The 21,094-nt window shown below is 40.3% G+C and overlaps 1 protein-coding gene across 5 annotated transcripts; it reads left to right on the plus strand.

Annotated features, from left to right (window-relative positions):
* Positions 1 to 274: 274 nt before the first annotated feature.
* tbc1d4 (TBC1 domain family, member 4) lies at positions 275 to 20,482 on the plus strand. Of its 5 annotated transcripts, none has more exons than XM_072444847.1 (23): positions 275 to 1,184; positions 4,618 to 4,746; positions 4,828 to 5,068; positions 5,461 to 5,705; positions 6,501 to 6,590; positions 7,523 to 7,627; positions 7,710 to 7,842; positions 7,951 to 8,042; positions 8,145 to 8,255; positions 8,334 to 8,456; positions 8,673 to 8,723; positions 9,697 to 9,914; positions 10,214 to 10,366; positions 11,972 to 12,126; positions 12,644 to 12,856; positions 14,269 to 14,430; positions 14,555 to 14,713; positions 15,080 to 15,180; positions 15,260 to 15,403; positions 17,098 to 17,257; positions 17,329 to 17,498; positions 17,580 to 17,756; positions 18,278 to 20,482. In XM_072444847.1, the coding sequence occupies exons 1-23, from the start codon at positions 774 to 776 to the stop codon at positions 18,506 to 18,508; spliced, it is 3,774 nt and encodes a 1,257-aa protein (XP_072300948.1). In that variant the 5' UTR covers positions 275 to 773; the 3' UTR covers positions 18,509 to 20,482. The 5 variants fall into 5 exon arrangements, with proteins under 5 accessions (XP_072300948.1, XP_072300949.1, XP_072300950.1 ...); XM_072444848.1 differs by having other exon boundaries at positions 9,700 to 9,914; XM_072444849.1 differs by lacking the exon at positions 10,214 to 10,366 and having other exon boundaries at positions 276 to 1,184.
* The last annotated feature ends 612 nt before the right edge of the window (positions 20,483 to 21,094 follow it).

Raw genomic sequence — 21,094 nt, forward strand, 5'->3', positions numbered from 1 at the left:
AATTTTATTTTAGTGAAGTCATTAACATCCTGTCCTGCACTAAACCAAAACGTGTGGAACAACCTTGGTAATGGAGGGAGCACTTTCCATAATAACAGCTTAGTTTGGGTGACAGTGGGTGTGGTTTCAGCCGCTCGAGCGCGCGGGGCAGCGGGGCGGGGCCGGGAAACGGGGCGGGGCAGCGGGGAAACGGGGCGGAGCGGAGAAGCGGGGCGGGGCGGCACGTCGACGCGCTCTCCTCGCGGCTCCGCCTTTACCAAGGCGCTAGTGGGAGAAAGGTTCCTTCTCGTACAGCGTGAGAAGGGACACACCACCTCAAGTCTGTATGTTGTTTTTTTATTGCCAGGTGAGAGTCGCCAAAGCCATGGAAAGTTGTGCACGGGTGTGTTCTAACAGCTGCAGATGAGTGTCGTAATGAGCCGCCCCAGAGCGCACCAGGAGCAACACAAAGCGCGTCAAAGAAGTCTGCTTTCACTCAGACTTTTGTTTACACAGAACGGAACCAAAGCCACGTTTTCCTTAGCACGGGGGGCTAAAGCAGTGTACTGTTATTTAGCTCACTGCACTGCCCACTGGACAGGGTGCCACACGCGCATGTTGGGCCTGCCAAACTGAGTTTTTTAAAGAATTGTTTAGTGATTTGGAAGGGAAACGACACATGCTTGACTCCTGCATTTTGACAAAGTCACCATACTTGGTGTATTTACAAATGGAATGTTAGATTTCTTTGTTACTAGAACGAGTTCCTGCTAAAAACCTTTCGTTAAGTCAACATGGGGAGCAGCGCGGACGAGAAGGAGAGCAGCCCCGCGAGCTCTGACAGCGACAGGCGCGTCGCCTTAAGATACATCGGCTGGACTGCGCTGGACAGGCGGACAACACTGCCCATGTTGCCCTGGCTCGTGGCTGATATTCGCAGGAAAAGCGAGAGGGGCGAATACTGCGGCCCTCAGGTTCAGCCTCGGGATGTCCAGCTGGTCCTGAACCCTCCTTTACTACGATGTGTCCCTTCCAACAACAACAACTCTTCTGTGTTTATCTTTGAGCACAAGGCGCAGCTCATCTCTCGTTTCATACACAACAGCAATGACCCCTCTTATTTTGCCTATCTCCTGCGAGGACAACCTGACAACCCCGAGTCAGAGATGTCCTGTCACGTCTTCAAGGCCTGCGACCCCAACCAGGTGAGATCTGTCAAAAGGGCTGCAGTTTCAATGTGCGGCACATCCTCTTGTTTGGGCCAAACAATTTGGCAATTGATATAATTATTTCAAAATTGTGGTTAAATTGCACTTGCTGACACAATAGAAAAGCTTCATGAATATAAGCCTCTAATAACAATGCAATCATTTTCAAATACACTTGGGCCCCACACTAGATTAGGACAAGGATATAAAAACATGTTTTCTTTGGAATTAAGTATTTAGGCCAGTGCCCTGAAAGGAAGACTAATTGAGCACACTGGGTTTTGGACATAATAATCCTCTCCTTATTCTGCTGCCATGGGATCTGTGTGCCAGAGGTGGAGATACTGGCACTATTTTGAAGAGCACATGCATGTGCCAAAACTAGGTAAATATAAGCAAGTTAAGTGCATACGTTTGGGAACAAACTTGGGAGGAGTCATGTTTTCCTTTAGAATATCATACTCAAACAGTATTAGCATTGATTGTGTCTCATGTTTCCTGATGTATGTGAGTGGCACACACAGGCCAGGCTGTTTGTCTGCTAAGAACAGGAGAGGCAGCAGCACGTTGGAGATGTCAGGCTTCGCTCTGATTGATAACTGGCTGTTGATGTCTTGACCATGCGTAGCATATCGGCCTCATTATGCACTAAGCAAACTGGTTTAGCAGGCAGCAGTTCCCAACATGTTGATGGTGGACCATGTGGAATGCATTCAGTCATGATGAACCCTCCCTCAGGTATTAGCTCTTAAAATACAAGTAGCATTATTATTATTATTCCTGTGTACCCCGCCTAAGGCCCAAAGTCACTGGGCTCCAGTCACCCACGACCCCTAATGGGAACAAGCTACAAAATGAATGAATGAATAAATATTGTTATTCCCCTTTTTCCAATTAGATTTTCAGATCATCTATTTAAAGAAGGATTACTATTTGACAGATGCCAGACACCTAGAAAGACTTAAGAAAGAGTTAAATGAATGTTGAATTAAGAAGAAAGACATTATACACTGGCAATGTGTTTTATTGCCATACATTGCATTGTTAATCTACTGTAATCTTTAGATTGCATGCTATTTTTGCATCCTTCTATGCATACCAAAGAAAAACAAAGAGCCTTGAGATTAGGTGTGCTCAAGGACAACTATGTAGTGTAGTGACATTAGCCTAAAATTATAGATAAACGTCTGTGTCTAATGTACAACAGTTTTTTATACACAAGAACAAAAAGTACTGTCTTGTACTTGTACTTATATAGCTTTTAACATAAGATGGTTAGTTTAGTTTGGTGTGCTCAATAAATATGTAGACAAATCTCTTTAGATTATCAACCACTTTAAGTTAAACAAATACTCTCACTACAAGTTAAAATGTAACCTTTTACCTAGACTAGCCTTGTTATGTTCTCCCAGACACTTAGGCCAACACAAATAGAACTCTGAGGTAACACCTTATGCCACTGATGGGCACCTTGAGCCAGCACAATCTATGCCTCCTGCGTTTTCACCTCTGCTCTCTATATTAAAACTAACATTTGTGGGATGTCACTCGGCGAGCTGCGGCCTTGTGGAGCGCAATTGATAAAGGTCACAGTCTAAATACAGTTAAACACTATTATATGCAAAACGCATACCATGTGTGGTGACTATTATTCACACATTACATCAACAAAATGCTTCTCCGTACTTTGTTTCGATTATTCCAAACATTCAGACTCAGGGGTAAGCTGCATAATATATCACAATCAAATCGAATTCACAATTTGAGTCGCCGCAGTTACCAAATCACAAAGGCTGCAATTATCTGGATAATACTGTACGTCATAATAGAATGTCCTCTGCAAAGAACAAAATATCGTAGTTTGGACCTCTACAAACATGTTCTGAAATACTTCATCAGTTCATGGTAATGGTTGCAATCGTAATGCTTTTCGGAAAAATCTCTGGCTCTACTCAGGGCTCAGACGTTTAGGGTTCAGAAATGTTATGCAGCCATTCAATAATTCAATAATAAAATATATTAAAATAGCAGAAATGATCAACTGTGCAGAGAGTCAGTGAACCACTTTCTATTGTTAAACTGTCTTAGATGGAGAGCAAAAAGTCTTAAATGTTAGATGAAAAACAAAGACCGGTGGGAGTTGTGTGGATATTTGGTATAGGTGGTATAGTACATAATAGCTAATGACTAATAGCTAATAACTAATAGCTAATATTATGAATTATGTGCGTATAAAACAATTTAGCATACGGTTAGCTCAGCCAGTCCAGCTAGTAACATGTGGCGAACGTCTAATGAGTCTCAGTTTGTTTTTAGTGTAGGAACATGAACTTCTTAACAGTTTATCAGTGATACTGTTGTTGTGGTGAACATTACCCAAACACGTGAAATTCCTTCTCCTTTGTGGTGAATTTGACACCGTTTAATCCTCAACCATGACAATTCACAGGCGTGTTTGAAGACAGTTCTGAAGGATTGCCATGATATCATTTGAATATCATCATTGAGATAATTAAAAAATAATCTAGATATATATTTTTTGTCAATATCGCCACCTCCTTTTCTGTATAATTTTTTTAATCAGCTTTTAATAAGATTTTTATTGAATTTAATGGACTAGGTATGAGATCAACAACCTCAGTGCTGTGGCTACTATTTAATCTGTTTTCCCAGCATAGTTTTAGGGTTTGAGTCCCTGATGGACTGATAGTATTGCTTAGTGCTACAGGGGCTCAGAGAGGACAATCCCTATGCTTGTTTTGCCTTAAGCCCTTGACGCTGGCCTCATTTATTGGCGTTTGTGCTCTGTAGACAGGATTTGGACAGCCACCAACGTCACGTATTGTCATAGATACAGTTATCAGAGTAATGTTAGGTGAAGGACAAGGACAACGAGTCAAGCTCTGAAATGGTTTGAATAGAGAGAGTCTGCCTCATGCATAATTTGTCCTTTCATGATTTTCTTGGTCACACCATTTGTTACCTAATGTTTCTCTCTAAATATATTTACCCAACAGCCATAGGCCATCAGATGTAAGCGACGGGGGAGTGAAACCACTGTTTCTAGAGCATGTCCGGGGGCTGTAGCCTTGGTTTTCTAGTTTCTTTTACAGTATTTCCTCTTTTATGTTAGCTCGTTGCACATTCCAAAACATTACCCAATAGTTTCCTCCATGCACCAAAGGAATGACACTTTCCAAAAATGTGTTGCTCAAGTGGCTACTGCAGGTTTTTTAGTTGTTTTTTGTCTTCTTTTTTGTTGTTGTCTAGAGAGTGTTTCCAGACATCAGCTATTGTTATTCTTTGCCTTTGTTACCTTTGTTCAGATTTCCTAGACCTGAATAATTCATATAAGTCATAACACTGTACACCCTGGCCATTCAAATGGTTTCAGTTTGCTGTTGTTTTTGAATTATTTCCTTTACGTCAGGTTCCCGAGGTCATCAGCAGGATTCGACAAGCGTCCAAGTCTGTCCTTAAGGAAGAAACAAATCCAAAACAGGAAGCCGAAGAAGCCTTCTATAACTCCCAAAAGTTTGAAGTGCTTTATTGTGGCAAGGTACAATAAACATCACGTGCTCACAAAATCTGACTTTTTACTGATCTAATAATGAAGTAAAACATGGTATTTTTTTCCAAGGTGACAGTTGGTCATAAAAAGGCTTCGTCCACCCTTGTCGATGAGTGCGTTGATAAGTTTCGCCTGCACGAGGTTGAGCGTAAACGACTCCGCCTACTTAATGGTCAGCGGGGGTCAACAGAAAACGCATCAGTGGAGTTTTTCATGGGCGCAGAGCCAGACCCACTGTCAGCCGTATTAAATACCAACACCGAAGACCCCAAAGTGCCTGGAGCGGATGACATACCATTAGGAGGAACAGGTTTGGAAGAAGCAGTTTATCTCTTTATACTTACAGACTGACAGAATACTGTGGTAAAATGAATAAAAAAATGGCAGGTATGCATGTTTCTTCCTTCGTGGGAGTGGGTTTCCACCGGCACTCCGGTTTCCTCCACAAAAACATGTACAATATGAAAAAAAATCCTCCAGCGAAGGTTGCCCTGACAAAGCCAAACTCAAGATCTGGAAATGTGTCTCCGACCGTTGTGCAGCAGCAGCTCTCTGCTCCAGTGGCACTGGTGGAAGGATGGGTCAAATGCAGAGAATTAATTTACCCATAAGGGTTTAATTAAGTAACATAATGGAGCCTAGTCTAGGTAAAAGGTGTATTGCTGTCTCTTCTAAAAATATATTTTATCATTTTGTGCACAGGTAAAGTGATATCCAATTCTGCCAGTCAAACCAGTCTGCGCGGTACGTTCCCGGAGTGTATCCTGGAGGACTCTGGGTTCGAGGAGCCTCAGGAGTTTCGTACTCGGTGCAGCAGCCTCGCAGGGAACCTTCAGAAAAAACCTGGAGAAAATGTCATCCTTGTACCCACAAGACGCCGCCACTCGAGTGCTCCAAATCACGTTCAGCCTTCTGACACTGACAAAAACCGCACAATGCTTTTCCAGGTAAAGCTGGCTGTTTCTACAGAAAGTAGTAACACACAGTTTCCTGATAACTGACCAGTGAGCAGCTGTTCTTATCTGTGAATCCACAGCAGGGTGTGAATTTGAACTCACAAACTTTGAGAAAAATGCTCTCTCAAAAAACTGTCCTTTGTTGTTTAAGGTTGCAATAGATTACTAACACAAATTCTGTTGTTGAATATTTAGTTTGTGATCACAAATTTGCTGCAATAATTCAATGCATTTATCATGAGCTCCAGTTTAACGGTTATTCTATGATTGATATTCTTCCTTTCACAACCTAATCCTTAGAAGAACTTGGCAGCCCTGGTGTGATTGCCTCAGACTCTTTCACTCTGTAACTCTTCCCCTCTGTAACTCTTCCCCTGAGTCCTCCGCACTTCTCTGGTACTACAAATCATTTTTATGTGCGAGCCTCTGGTTGTTCCAACATGGCCACCAACCTAACTTAAGTTACTGCTCCCAGTTAAACAGGCTGTAACTTCTGAGCTGTATTTTGTAATCTATTCAAATATGAAAATGAAAGGTCCCTTGAAAAGCTTCAGTGTTGACCATCTGCTGTTCAAAGCTATATTTAACAACTAGAGCACAACGCTCAATGAGATACTCCACATAGAAGTCAATTATGTGAAAAAATCATTTGCTCAGTCATGTTGACCTTGATTCTAAATGTGTCTCATTGTGTGTCTCCAAAATGCTCCAGGCAGTGCTGGTCACAAGATACTGGTCAGATGTTTTTTTTCAAAATGAGTCAATGTCTTACCGTGTACTTTACAGGTTGGGCGCTTTGAAATAAACCTTATAAGTCCAGATAGTAAGACTGTGGTGCTGGAGAAGAACTTCAAAGCTATCTCATCATGCTGTCAGGTTTGTTTATTAACGCTTGTAGCATTTTTGTGAAAAGGTCATCTATATTTTGTAATTTTATTTACTTGAAAACATATTTTGTTGAGCACTATCTTGAACTAAGAACTAAAACTTATTTTGGTATTTAAGACTTTCAGAATTCAAAGCAAACACCAAATTCCCTGAACTACACCTGGCCTTTACAAGGACTAAATAACAATTTGGATCTGAATTAATCATGGACTTAACCAGGCTGTAAAACTATCCTGGAGTCACTTCTTTAAAAATGCAGACACTGCTGAGTGCCAAGAAAGACTGTGCATCACCAGCGATAGATGGGCCTTTAACAATGATTAAAATGTTTTGTGTTAATTAGGGTTGTTTCTTGAAAAGTTTCAGGGTTATTACCAAAGGAATTTCAGATCGGATATTTTGGGAATTCTCAACACAAATCAAAATCAAAAAGCTTTATTACACATTATGTTATGGGAAATAGACAATGAATGCAATAAGAGCCTCCTTCCACCAACGAGGTCCCATTTACTGTGTGAAAGTGTTTTGAAGCTAGATCATTTTAAGTTTGAACTTTTTCATGTCTCAGTGACTTCAGACTTAACCATCATACTCTTTGTCAATGTCACTTACTTTTTGGTTCTATGATTGTTTATATTATGTTTAACAATTGTCACTAAACTGTCATTTGTTTTGAGAATCTGGTTTGTCATTCCAAAGAAAGGACCAAGTGTCTTCAGATATGACTAAGCTTCATCAGTTTGAGATTGTTTGATGCCGCAGCACCCGGGACCTCAGTGGAAAACATATTTTTATTGCTTAAATGCTCAGTTTTAAAGTACAGTACAGTACAACACCCCCATTAATTGTCATAGTTTTCCGTTAATGCCCATCATTTTGCAACCCTAATTCTAATTTTCTATGCTTGTTATTTATTACAGGGTATACAACAAACTGACCATTTTGGATTTATTTGCCGGGACAATTGTGAAGGCGGTCCTAGTCAGTATGTCTGCTATGTTTTCCAGTGTGCCAGTGAGTCTTTGGTGAGTGTTGTACACTAGACAAGAGTATCACTAGTGTTCGCTCAATAACATCTCTATTTGCTCACTCCTCTTTGTGTTGCAGGTGGATGAGGTGATGATGACACTGAAGCAGGCTTTTAGTACAGCTGCTACCTTACAAAGCAATAAGACTCCGATCCAGCTGTGTGAAGCGTGCCCCATGCATGACCTGCACAAGCTCTGTGAGAGGATCGAAGGTACCATATGAACTCGCATCTGAGGCCATCCTCTCACTCACAGATATATTGATGTGTGGTCTGCTCTGCTTTTTACACACAGCTGAAACTGCGTTCTTGTGTCCTCAGGTCTCTACCCACCTAGAGCAAAGCTAGCGATCCAAAAATATCTCTCCCAGCTCAACGACAATGAGCAAGCTGATATTTTTGAGCGAGTCCAGGTACCACATGTGTGGAGGATACAGGAAATGATGGTGTATTATGTAATTACAGTTTAAAGAGCTTTTACAACAGCATACAGCAGTATGTGTTTTTGTCAACAGAGGCAGAAGCCATGTTCAGACCAAGAAGAAAATGAGATGGTAATTATCCAGCTAAGACAGCTTTGTGAGTCAAAACAGAAAACCCACTCGCACCTTGGAGATGTTCCTCAGGTAATTTTAGGAATGCATAACAATAGACAATGTTAGCTTGAAGTTATGCTTGTTATTTAACTGTTTTGTATTGAACAGAATGCAGCCAATAGCTCAACAGCTGGAGATGGTGCAGCCAGCGGCAGTCGTTTCAAACTTGATGTTCTCAAGAATAAGGCTCGCTCTTCCCTCACCAGTTCTTTGGAGAACATTTTTGCTCGGGTAAAGACTCACTGGAAAACATAAATAATGTTTAATATATATAAGTTTTATTCTAACACCAACATTCCTAAGCCCATACATCATCTTATCCAGAGATTTGGATTGACCTATGTTTCTCACAACAAGCCTCATCTTGAGCATTATTTTATTTAATTGTAAAACATCCACCCTAACTGTTCCTATGAATTACCCTGTATATTGTCTGATTTTCACCAGGGGGCCAGTCGGATGAGAGATCGTTTGGGAAGCATTGGAAGCTTTGATAGGGTGAGTGAAAAAAAAGAAAAGAACTTCCAAGTTGGGATTTGCTCAGAACATGTGTTCTTTAAATGCTAAATGTTTATTACACATTGAAAATGCGTAGTATGTTTGTAACAGACGCAAAACATTATTGTATAAAAGCCAAACTTTACAAAAATGTTACTGTTGTGCAATATGCGTTGTACCAGTAAATGTGTCATGAAGTTTCTTTGGCCAAGCATCAGTTATAAACAGCAGAGTTTTAAGTGAAGTACACATACGCTCTATTAGGCTTGCCATAGTTGGCTTGTAACTGTTCAAAATGAAAGTGCTATAGTAATATCAGCTGCGTTTTGTGCCAATGAGCAGGAAATCCAAGTCAGGATTTCCAGTTGTGATTGCTGAGCTGTGCCTTTATGCACTTCCCTTTTGTCACCATATGAAAGCACTACCTTTGCTCTAATTTGTACAAATGAATAAGGCACTAAACAGTATTTTAAGAAACCAGTAACATGTTTTCTTCTTCAACTGTGTTTTATGTAAGCTGTTTTTTTGCCTGCTATACCAGATTTAAAGAGGGAGGTTCCAGAAGTTTGTAAAGGAGTTTGGAGGGTTTACTTGCTCTGAAGTCCTTCCCTCCAGTGTGTGTCAATGCCATGAGTCACAGGACTGAATTAGAATACAATAGGTGTGGGAGTTGTACTGCATGAGGGGAGACATGAGGCAGCAGTGGGGCTGAATAAAAAGAAGAGCCTGGAGTAGGTCCTGCTGTGGGTTACGTTGTGAGTGAGGTGAGTGCGTTTCTGAAACACGAGCTGCTGTTTTATTTGGCTTTGGGCTGGGCATAGCCTTCAGGTTTGAATTACTGTCTATTTCTGGTTTAACATTGATCGCACTTTAGCACAGTCAGATAATAAACCAAACTAACAGTAGAATACAACAGTAGCCAAGTTAATAGTAAATTAATGATAAATAATATCTGCAAATGCTTTGTCATCAGCAGGATGAAGAGTTTCCAGACCACTCTCCGCCTGGTTCCCCTCCACACTTTTCGGATGACGATCCAGAAGCCGGCATCCAGTTTCGGCGGCGTGCTCACACCTTCAGCCATCCACCTGTGAAGAAGCGCATTTCCTTTGAAAGCCACTCAACCACTCAGAGTAAACACCCTCCTCTGCACAGACAACATTCTGTCAACCAAGAGCTGCTCCAGAGCAGGTACTGTCTCAGTCCGCTTCATAGTGGATGTTTTGCAAGCACAACATTTGTGTTTCGTATGAACACATGGCTAAAGCTGACATGGGTTTGAAATCTTGGAATGTAAAAGTTTATTACGTGTGATGTGCAAAGCATTTAAACAGCACTTTTCAACCTACTATCTCAACAATAGTGGCATCACATATTTCCTGCTTGTGTTTTAATTTCCCCCCATAGATTTATGTTCCTGTTTGTATTTAGTTTTTTCTTTGTGTAATGTTTGTTTTTATTGTGGGCATTTCATGTTTGGCTCACTACAGTCCGGTGGCCGTCTCAAGAACACGCAGTGTTTCGGAGAGTGACTCTACCTTCAGCCTCCCCTCCTCCTTCTCTGCCCCCACTTTCCTGAAAAGCATTTACCAGGGCTCCCTGGGTTCCCTCAGCTCCCTGGCAGACAGTGGGAGCAACAAGAGGTGAGAGGGGGCCTTCATAACCCCCTGTGCCCCAGAACCGCCAGCAACCAGTCACTGGGATGACATGGCTGGGATGGTGTAGCATTTCTATGCTGGGAAAGCAGAAGTCCCATATGTGTTGGCTATCCCAAACTTAAAGAGGGGGTATGAGACTTCTATAGACCATATTATGTTTTGTTGGTTTTAAAAGTCTATGTCACCCGCCTTCTCAGTGTCAGCACAACACTATCAAGTTTATTAACAGTAATAAACACAAAGGGGGGGCTTTTAAAAGTATTTTTTTTATGTGTGCAGTAGCTCACCTCTGGTGATGGGAATCACAGCTATATCTGTTATCCAAAACAAAGCTGCAGACATATTCACCGGACTTCCCTTTATTATTAGGAGGGAATCCTTCCAGGAGTCTGTGTTTTAGTTTGTCAATTAGCCAACAAGCTTTTGTTAAAGAAGTTGTACTCCTTGGTAAAATGGTGTAAACAAAGCACACTTTCACAGATGGTAGCCTATCAGTGAAAGAACCCACTTCAGACTTGTTTTTGATGAGGTAATAACATTATAACATTATAGAAGGCTCCAAAAAGTAGATTTTCCATAATGCCCCCTCTTTAACGTAATATGCGGCTCTGTAAAGCTCATTCACCTCTTCTCATGACAGTGAGAACATTTTCACATTAATACTGCTGGACCCGCTGTAGTGTAGAGAAGAAAAGACTGATTTTCCATTTCTTTTGTGTAACAGCATGTTATATGCATGACTAACTAACAACGCTCACATCTTTTTGTAGGGTTTTGATTTACTTGTAATGTTTTTTGTAGTATTTTCTATGGGTGTTCATCCAAGACAAGATGCTGTGCCTGAGTGAGAGAAAGTAAAGGTTAATATTTCCATTATGAATGAGCCTCAGCTGTGCAGACCACTGTCAAATGTCACTTCCACAGGATGTTTTCCTATGACAGAAATCCAATCCCATTTAGCGTGACAGTGCGCCAACCAGAGAAACACTGAAAACGCTTTACTGTTTTGGAGATTTTTCATTCATCCAACTCACAATGCAATGTTTGTGTTATACCCACCTCACTGTCATTTCCTGACACTATTTGTTCCGTTATTTTCTGATGTACTTTCCAATTTATGCTACATAATGAGAAAAACAACTCTTGGTCTCTTTCCCTCTTTTACATTTGTCCTCTAAATTAATGTAACGTCTATGACAACAATGGTTTTAACTACTGTTTTATGAATACATCTTTTAGTACGATTAGGAAAAATAAAGTGTAAAGTTATAATATAAGTTATTATTGTCGTTATTAGACACTGACCAGGACATTTTCTGTCAGTACCAAAAAGCATGTTACTCATCTGGTGTCTGGCTTCTAACAGAAAATGCACGAGAGCTTTTTGCCTGAGCGCCTGCTTTGTGGCTGATATTTTAGAAACTAACAGTGAAACATAATATTAAACTTTGCTTTACTAAGACTATGTATATTTTAACAATCTGTTCCGTTTATAGTTTTAAACAGTATTGGGTGTATGTGAAAGGGCTTGAATGGTGGCCGTAAACTGACACCCCCGAGTATCTGTGACACGGCTGTCCTGTCTCACAGCAATGGCGAAAGCAGGAAGAGGACATTGTCGGGCTGCAGCTCGGACTCCCTGAGTGCTCTCCCTCTGACCCCACGCCGCGTCTCCTGGAGGCAGAAGATCTTCCTGAGAGTTGCGTCCCCCATGAACAAGCCAGCAGTGTCTATGGAGCACCCAGGTTCGGTAACACAACTGCAAAACCTGTCGTACCCGTCAACCTGCATCACTGAGAAGACTCGGTGATGCAGGTTCTTCATATATAACCTTGCATGTTTTATAAATTGACTGCTATTATGTGCAAATACGGACTTGATATGCCCCGCCTTTTCATAGTTGCATTTTACTGTAGAAAACTGTTACTTTTCATTTATTGTTGAAAAATGGCTACACAGCATTCCTGAACCTTTTGTTTTAAAAAAATAAATAAACACAAGTGAATATAGGGAAGTGGACACATTTAGGGGGTAGGTAAAAACAGCGTTTTTTGTGCATTCAAGCCCCAGTTGCAGGACAAAACAGGATTACTCAGACATGCATGAATCAATATGTATATACAAAGGTGGATTTTGCATAATATGTCCCCTTTAAAATCTGAGTTTGTGTGGACTACGGAGCAGGATGTGTGTAAAACCAAACTTATATTAGACTGCCATTGCTTTGGTCTGATCTTATCTCCTTTCTATGTTGTTTCTCAGACCACTGTGACTCTTCAGAGCTGCTGCCTCTATCTCCATGTGCTCTGGTCTCTGGTCTGGATTCACTGGGTCGACTGGGGCCCTTGGGTTGTGGGCACGCACATGGGGAGAGGCCTAAGAGGACCGGGGCAGACTACAGGACGCTCTGGAAGGCTGCCATTCACCAACAGATCCTGCTGCTGCGTATGGAGAAGGAGAACCAGCGACTCGAGGGTGAGTTTGAGTAATGATAAACTGGAACATTAGAGTCACATGGGCAACTGTCTCCTGTGGTCTGTGTTATTATGTGTGCTTGATGCTGCAGTAAAGTTTTTTTTAATCTGTACACACAAGTGCTATTCATATATCGTCACGTTGTTCCACACAAAACACAAAGAGTCTCATTGTTATGGATAGATGGATGGATAATGACACAAACCATTATTATGCTCCTTTATGGAACTTTTTTTGTCTGTTTCAAGATTAAACTTGTCTTCAACATGGCTAATTTGCACAAGCATCATCAACAACCCCTCCAGACAACACATTCAATATAACCATACACAACAACAATAGTTTTGATCGCACTACCTAAATGTAAGTAATTCTAGATTTTCGGCAAAGAAACCGTGAGCATCATTCATGGTGAGGAGGTACAGATGGTTGAGCAATATGAATATCTGGGTACCACAACTGTTTGATGCTTAACTCCGGTGTGATGTTAATACAGACATCATTACAATTAAAGCAGAGCAGAGGATTTATCTGATGCCTTTTATTCCTTCCACGATTGATTTTTAAACTCTGTCTGATGTATTTTTATTTGTATTCATTTTGACTAAGGATTACACCTTCTTATTCTTATTTTGCTTACCCTGAATGTGAACTGTCGTTGCATATACTTGTGTAGCCTTTTTGTTATGCGTTTGGGACAAAACTGGGATTAAACCCATAATCTGGAAGAGACCAGGACTAAACCAGAACAAGAACTAGAACAGGGCCAAAGGACTGGGGCTCATATCTTGACGAGACCAGGTTGAGTTTGAAGAGTTTGAATGCAGCTTTAATATCCGCATTCTCAGTCAGCTTTGGTTGTTGTTTTTTATTGAAGTGGCCATTGTTATACAACCTTCCTCAAAAACAGGAAGTGTGAACAAAAGGAGGAGTGGAAGTACAAATCCATGTGTAGATCATGTAATACTGGACACAGCATCTCCATTTGTTTTGTTTTTCCCCCTTTTTATATACTTGCTGAGATTATTTTTCGGCCAGGTGATAATTCATCTTTATAATGAATTTATTATTAATTACATTGAGGTATATGTTTAACAAAGAATCTGTTTTCTTTTTTGCAACTCTGACACCACTGCTGGTCTTTTTCAATAGATGGTAAGCAATATCAGTGCATGCTTTGGGTTCAAGGCTAATATTTTGCATGAATCACACTCCTGGGTTTTTTATGGTAAACTCGATCACACGTTGTACTGGTGGTCTTCTCGTTTATTCTTTCAACCGCTTCATTTTTCCTGCTTTTCATGTGTTCTCTGGTGTTTAATGTTAGTGTGGTTCCGATTACAATTATCTACCACTTCACAGAAAATACAAGCAAAAGTATGAACATGTGTAAAGCTTTTTTGGTGTTGCAGCGAGCCGTGATGAGCTGCACATCCGTAAAATTAAACTCAACTATGAAGAGGTGGGTCATTCTTCCAAAGATGCCCATGTCTTGTGGGAGAAGAAACTGTGCGCCCCAGGCAGAACCACAGTCCCACAAGATAAAGTGGAAATGTACCGCACTCTCTGCCAAGGTGTGTACAGTCGGCCATTTTTGTCCAAGTCAAACCAGACACGGAACAAGCGCTAGATAATAATGTATGTTTTCCATTTGCTGATGGGTAATTTTACATGTCGTATTCATTACTTTGGGATTAGGTATTCCAAAGAGCCGGCGTGGAGAGGTGTGGCTCCTACTCTCCCATCAGCACCGGCTGCGACATAGACTTCCCCAACGACAACAAGCCCCTGACACAACGTATCGAGATCTCCTGAAGCAGCTCACAGCACAGCAGCATGCCATCCTGGTGGATCTTGGTGAGCTCAGCTTTTTATAATATATACTTTGTAAACATCTTATAATGTTATCTAAAACATTACAGGTTTACACAAATAAAACAAAACTTCCACTTGAAAACGCTGGTTTCCACTGGTCAAACGCAAATATCTTCAAATTCGGTGCTAAATTCTTTTCTATCATGTAAACTCTTAAACTTGTAAAAAAGAAAAAGAAAAGCAGACTATATTGTATGCATAAGGGATCAGGGTTGATACTAAAAATCACAGCTGCAACGGTTCAATATTTCCTTCACGTTCTCGCCCCCAAAAAAGCAATTTCCGTCATAAATTAATAGATAAACTGTAAAAGGACACTATTTCAGTTCCTACTTTAATCCTCTTCAGGTCGGACCTTTCCCACTCACCAGTATTTCTCAGCTCAACTTGGCGCTGGACAACTCTCCCTTTACAACATTTTGAAGGCCTACTCTTTGCTGGACACAGAGGCAGGTGCTTCAAAGCATACACACTTGCACACATTGCAAAGACTCATGGTGGTAAATCTTTGTGTGTTTGTCTCTGCAGGTCGGTTATTGCCAGGGTATCAGTTTTGTGGCTGGAGTGCTACTGTTGCACATGAGTGAGGAACAGGCCTTCGACATGCTCAAGTTCCTCATGTACGACCTGGGCATCAGGCGCCAGTACAAACCTGACATGATCTCTCTGCAGGTGAAACCACACGTTTCTTTCAGACCAAAGTACAAGTTGGATTAGCTTGACTTTTAACAGAATATTACACACATCGGCCAGGTTGTTACTTTTTACTGGGATGGTGAAACTTTAAGCGTGCAGCCTTGACTAAGACACAAGTGCATTAAGGGGTCTTTTTTCTAAATGAAGTTCAAAATAAAAAAAATACTATCATTAGAGCTCCACAGTGTACACTTTCAGTCCAAAAATAGACTGAAATAAAGTAAGGTGTATTCATTGTACTTAAAAAACTTGAAAAACATGCATCTTTGCTCTGAGGGGGCTTGTCTCTCCACAGACATGACTTGGTCCTGGAGGAGAACATGCCACATGCTTGTCTAAAGGGAGACGTTCTTACTGTGCCGCAAACATTTCACAGAATGGCAGAATGAATTCTATACCTCCATGGAGGATGTTCCAAAGTGTTGTTTTAACTCTCTCTCTCTCCATGGAGACATGCAGGCTATGACCACTAGAGAGAACATAGGGTCTGTTTTCTTATGAGTGGAGACCAAGCAAAATTCTAACAGAAAATATTGTAAAAACAAGTTGATAAAATTCAAAGATTGATTAGAATTGAAATTGAAAAAAATAGAATTGTTTAAATCAACATATATATGCCATCTGAATAAAGCAGACACTTTACCTGTGTTACCTGGACATTTTTTATCACATGAAAATCAATATTCAGTGTAAAACACTGCACTGATTTATATTTTATGCAGACTTTAATTATGTTTGTTTGTCACTACAAAGACAAAAAAGTCTAATAAGTGTTTGTTTCAAATTTATGTTCTCAAGGTCCTGTTCCCGATTAGCTCAGTTCTTTAGTATAATTTTCCACCTCAACATGGAGCTGGAACTGGACGTCGGTTATCATGGGTTACCATGGCGATGTTCTCTCTAGCCTTTATTGTCACTCAATGGGCGTGCCTGACACACAGTGCTGCTTTAATGTTATTCCACTTTTGAGACGGATGTAGATGAAACAAAGCTACAAATGCAATGGAAACTGTATAGTCAATGTTTTAGTTATTTTGAATTGCAAAAGTGGTTTGTATATATTTACCCAAATTGTTGTAAATATATATATGGTACCCTTTATGGTAATACATAATACAAAATAATTATGAGATTTAAATGCTACATAAAGCCACTAAATCCTGTAGTATCACACAACAACATGCAGCAGTCCTGTGTTCCCACCTCACATTATTGCCACACCTGTTTCATGCTCTGTTAACTCCGGTTCAAGTGAAATGACCTCAGAGGGTTTATACGCTCGCAGGTGTGGTAATGTTTAATCTGTTGAGGTAGTCTGGAAGGACAGCACTTCCCTTTTACTGCAAACAACAGCAGTGGCCACAGAGAGAGGTTTGCTACCGTTGCTTTCACTCGACTGACACAACTATAATAGTAAACAAAGAGCTTTTGTTAGTGTTAACCTTTGCCTGTTTTTACTATAGAAACCTTTTAAACTGGATTATGTGTTTCTGTAACTTTCTTAGTTCTGTTTGAGACACCGTTTGTCTTCCTATCTAGTGTTGCCTAATGTAGTGGGTAAAAATGTCCTTAACATGTCAAAACTGGATAGGCCGGAATGGCAAGACCCACTTGTTGCGTCTTGTGTCTTATGTTATTTTTGAATGCCACGTGTTTGCATGCTGTTGCAGATTCAAATGTACCAGCTCTCCAGACTGCTACACGACTATCACCGCGGCCTGTACAATCACTTTGAGGAACATGAGATCTGCCCCAGTCTCTACGCTGCGCCGTGGTTTCTGACACTGTTTGCCTCTCAGTTTCCTCTGGGTTTTGTCTCCCGCCTGTTTGGTATGTCTTCTGCAAACTTTTCAAATAATAAACATTTGCATTCTAGCACTAATGATATGTATATTTTCCAGATTTTGTGTTTGCCAAAGGGACTGAGGTGATATTTAAAGTGGCCCTGTGTCTTCTAAGTAGCCACGAGAGTGAGATAATCAAGTGTGACAACTTTGAGAGCATAGTGGACTATCTGAAGACTACACTCTCCTCACTTAATCAGACACAGATGGAGCAGACCATGGCAAAGGTACAGTATTTATACAACATTGCATATTATCCAAAATAATCGATCATCATAGGATATCGTTTGTATTATAATTTGCTTTAGGTGATGGACATGGATATCTCTAAGCAGCTGCATGCGTACGAAGTGGAATACCATGTTCTGCAGGATGAGATGTTAGAAACTGGGCCACTTCCTGATGACTCTGAACGCCTCGACAAACTAGAGAAAACCAACACACAGCTGAAGAAGCAAAACATGGATTTATTAGAGAAACTACAGGTGAGAAGAGATCAAAAGACGCTTTGAAATATGTGCTGCTGTAAATCCTTGTCTGGATTTGTTAGGATTTAGTATTACCCCAGCTCACCAATAGATGGCAACACATTACAACAATAAGAAAACTCACAAGGCCATCATCCACTTCCTGTGGTGTTGCACTGTTTCCAATTAGTACACAAATGTACCTTTTTAAACAATAAATATCATTACAAGTACTTTCTTAAAACATACTTTCTTTGTCAAAGTCAAGTCGAACTCTACTTTTGTATCAACTCTTATTCCCTTGATTCTTATACAAGAGTTTTACTTTAATTGGTTGGTAAATATTCTTAAATCTAATTATTATTGCAATGATCTAGTTTAAGCAAATTATTATGCGGATGGACTATCATTCTCAAGATAGTTGTATAAAGAATGTATTGACAATAATATAATAGTAATAAATTAAAGCTATACATGAAAACATGACTTTTTTACATGTAGCTTGTTGTCCCTGAGCTGACTGTAGTTGTTCTGTGCAGGCGGCTCGTCAGAAGATCCAGTCCCTTGAGACCAACGTGGATAACTTCCTTTCTCGGGAGAGCAAAATGAAGCACATGATCCGCTCTCTGGAGCAGGAGAGGGCAGCCTACCAGAAGACCATTGAACGCATGCGCTCGTGCCTTCCCCCTGACGCCCTGACAGATGTTGAGATGACCCAGATCAAAACAGGACCAAATGGGAAAGCCAAAACGGCAGCCAAGAAGCCATGATGACAACCATGGGGCAGATGCACTCAAAGAAGTGAACAAATAGACATTGTGTTTCAAAAGACTGCTGGGATTTTTTTTAATATACAGCTGTTAAATGCTGTATAGGCTTTCACATGATGCCTGACATGGAGGCATCCAGACTGTATGCTTTAATAGTGTTTGTGAAAAGGAAAGGAAGACATGGAAGATGTTTTCAGTTACTGATCGCCACATCAAATAAACTTTTTTTCAGTGAGAACCAGGGAATTTCAAGCCACTAGTGAGGGATCCATCTTGTGAAAAACACTGCCTTGATAACTTTTAGAAGCACTACAACAGCAATGTACAGAAGCAATCTTGTAGACATTTGGGTCTATCTCCAGTCATTACCTATGTATGTTTTTGTGACTTTGAATGTGACAGCTTGGATTTATGAACTAGCATTACCGGTATTTCACTTGAAATATTTCCAACTGCTTGATTGATTATGTTTATTGAAGCGTTAAACATGTGTCCGTTTCAGCCCACATATTGTTATTTTGCAGCTCATCTTGTAGCGCTCTCACTGCCTTGTGCACTGTACATGTGATTGTACGTGTTGCTTAAAAAGGAGGAAGTGTTTCTTCCAGAGCTGGGGCAGGATGTGACATTGTATGCAGTCTCAGTTTCCTGTGTGACTGACCGCCGTGTCGCCCCGTTTTAGCTTCTTGTTCCGACACTGAGTAGTTCACACTACCCAGGAAGCTCCGTTACACAGCATACTGTTTGAAGGTGACTGTAATAGAGTACTGTAAAAGCATAGATACTTTTTTGATCTGTGAAAAATGAATTGAATAAGTTGTTTTACAATCACTGGGTTTTATATCACTCAACATTTCAATCCAATGCATATCTACAATCACTTTTGTATGTATATCACCCACTGTTACATCTGATTTGAGTAATCTGATATATTTCCATTTACAACTGTGCGGGTTTCTACGGGAAAAATATGCAAACATTGTTGATAAAAAGATTAGATTGAAAGAGCAATTTTAAAATGTATTGTACCTTGTCTACCAAATACAACTGTTATTCTAAAACTCCACAAATTAACTGACGTGTTGATGATCACATTTTGTTTATCCATGTAAACACACCAAAAATCCAATCCTTACCTAATTATTATAGTTCTCTGATTTTGCTGGTCATGTAAATGTTCTCACTGATGGATCCTGTACTTTTGTAAAGACAAAGCTTCTCCCTGGATGCATTTTATGTTATGTTATGGTTCTGTCTGTCTTGACTACTGTCAGAGAGTGAAACAGTCTATGGCTAGACTGCTATTAGAAGCTAAGCGATAACTGTCCTAGAAAAGCACTCCGCATCCTGTCCTTGACAACTGTTTGCGCTGGAGTTATTTTGTCATGGCTGCAGACTCGGACACTTTGCTTTAGTAAACTGGGCTTGTCTGAGCATTCACACCGTGCACTTGCCTCATTTGACTACAGCTAATTGAAGTGGATACAGCCTGACGTTAACTGTCCAAGTGATGTGTTCTTCTGGTAATTGAGGTGACATGGCAAACCTTTGCACCAAACTTCTCATTAATAATATAGAGAAAGTGTTTCCTCTGAACAGCAGGAATCTCCTCTGTAAATTTGTCTCTCTCTTAGCACTAGTCATCAGTGTGTCAAAGGACTGGCTGGCATGCACATTTTTCAATATTTCATTTGTAGAAATATTCAAATGTGTAAACTGATAACCAAAGAAGTATTCAAAAGGATTAACAATAATTAAATAGTGTCTTGGTTACCACAGTTCAATTGTGTTCAAGATGGAATAAGTTCAAATGTCTTTTTCTACTGGCTCTAAAGTTTATTTTCACTTAATGTTTTAAATCAAACAAGCAACTGTATTTTCAGTGATGGTTTTCAATATTTTGATTTGATTGAGATATGCAATTGACAATAAAGCTGTCTTGACTTGATTCAATAAACCTCACCTTGTCCTGTTGTCTTCTCTGTCTCTGGCTTTCATTTCTGCTGTGAGCTCTCATAAAAAAACATGTTCAGTTTCTGCTGTCAAAGGTAGAGCCCTGTAGCCTCCAGCTGGAGCACTTGTTTGTTTACACAGTGTTGTATGTAAGGGCAAGGCTAGGGTTTCGATGATTCTGGACTATTTGGATATCTGTTTTTTAACCAAAGCAGTTGTGAATGAGCTTAATCAACCACTCCATGTGCTAATTGCTAATTTATTTGAGGTTTCTGTAATTAATGTTATGAAAGAGTAAGGTCGGGTTGGCTTGTTTGGCTTGTACTGATAGTAGTGTTGTATTTTCCTAGAATAATTCTCATTCATCATTATTATCTCATCATTTGTTTTAACAAAAGTATTTATGTGTGGAGGATAAAGGCTTAAAGTTACCAAGTAGTAGAGAAGCCTATTCAGGGCGCATTCACATGTGTTATTTGGTCCTAACTGGTGCACATTTATTCCTGATTATGGACTTGGTTTGATCCTGTTCTAGTCCATATCTAGTCCAGGTTTAGTTTGGGGTTTAGTGAATGCACCCTTATTATAGTGCTCCCCAATTTACCCACGGAACCCCCACAAGTGATGGTCAGA

The sequence above is a fragment of the Eucyclogobius newberryi genome, unplaced genomic scaffold (genome assembly GCF_026437365.1).
Source record: "Eucyclogobius newberryi isolate DKJ021-1_F unplaced genomic scaffold, fEucNew1.0.hap1 SCAF_14, whole genome shotgun sequence".
Taxonomy (NCBI): domain Eukaryota; kingdom Metazoa; phylum Chordata; class Actinopteri; order Gobiiformes; family Gobiidae; genus Eucyclogobius; species Eucyclogobius newberryi.

Bases quoted from the DNA above. Each gene is read 5' to 3' on its own strand.
- tbc1d4 (XM_072444847.1), top strand. From the start codon at position 774: ATGGGGAGCAGCGCGGACGAGAAGGAGAGCAGCCCCGCGAGCTCTGAC. The intron at 8,457-8,672 runs GTAAAGACTCAC...GATTTTCACCAG, and splicing joins TGGAGAACATTTTTGCTCGG to GGGGCCAGTCGGATGAGAGA. The intron at 14,431-14,554 runs GTGTGTACAGTC...CTTTGGGATTAG, and splicing joins GTACCGCACTCTCTGCCAAG to GTATTCCAAAGAGCCGGCGT.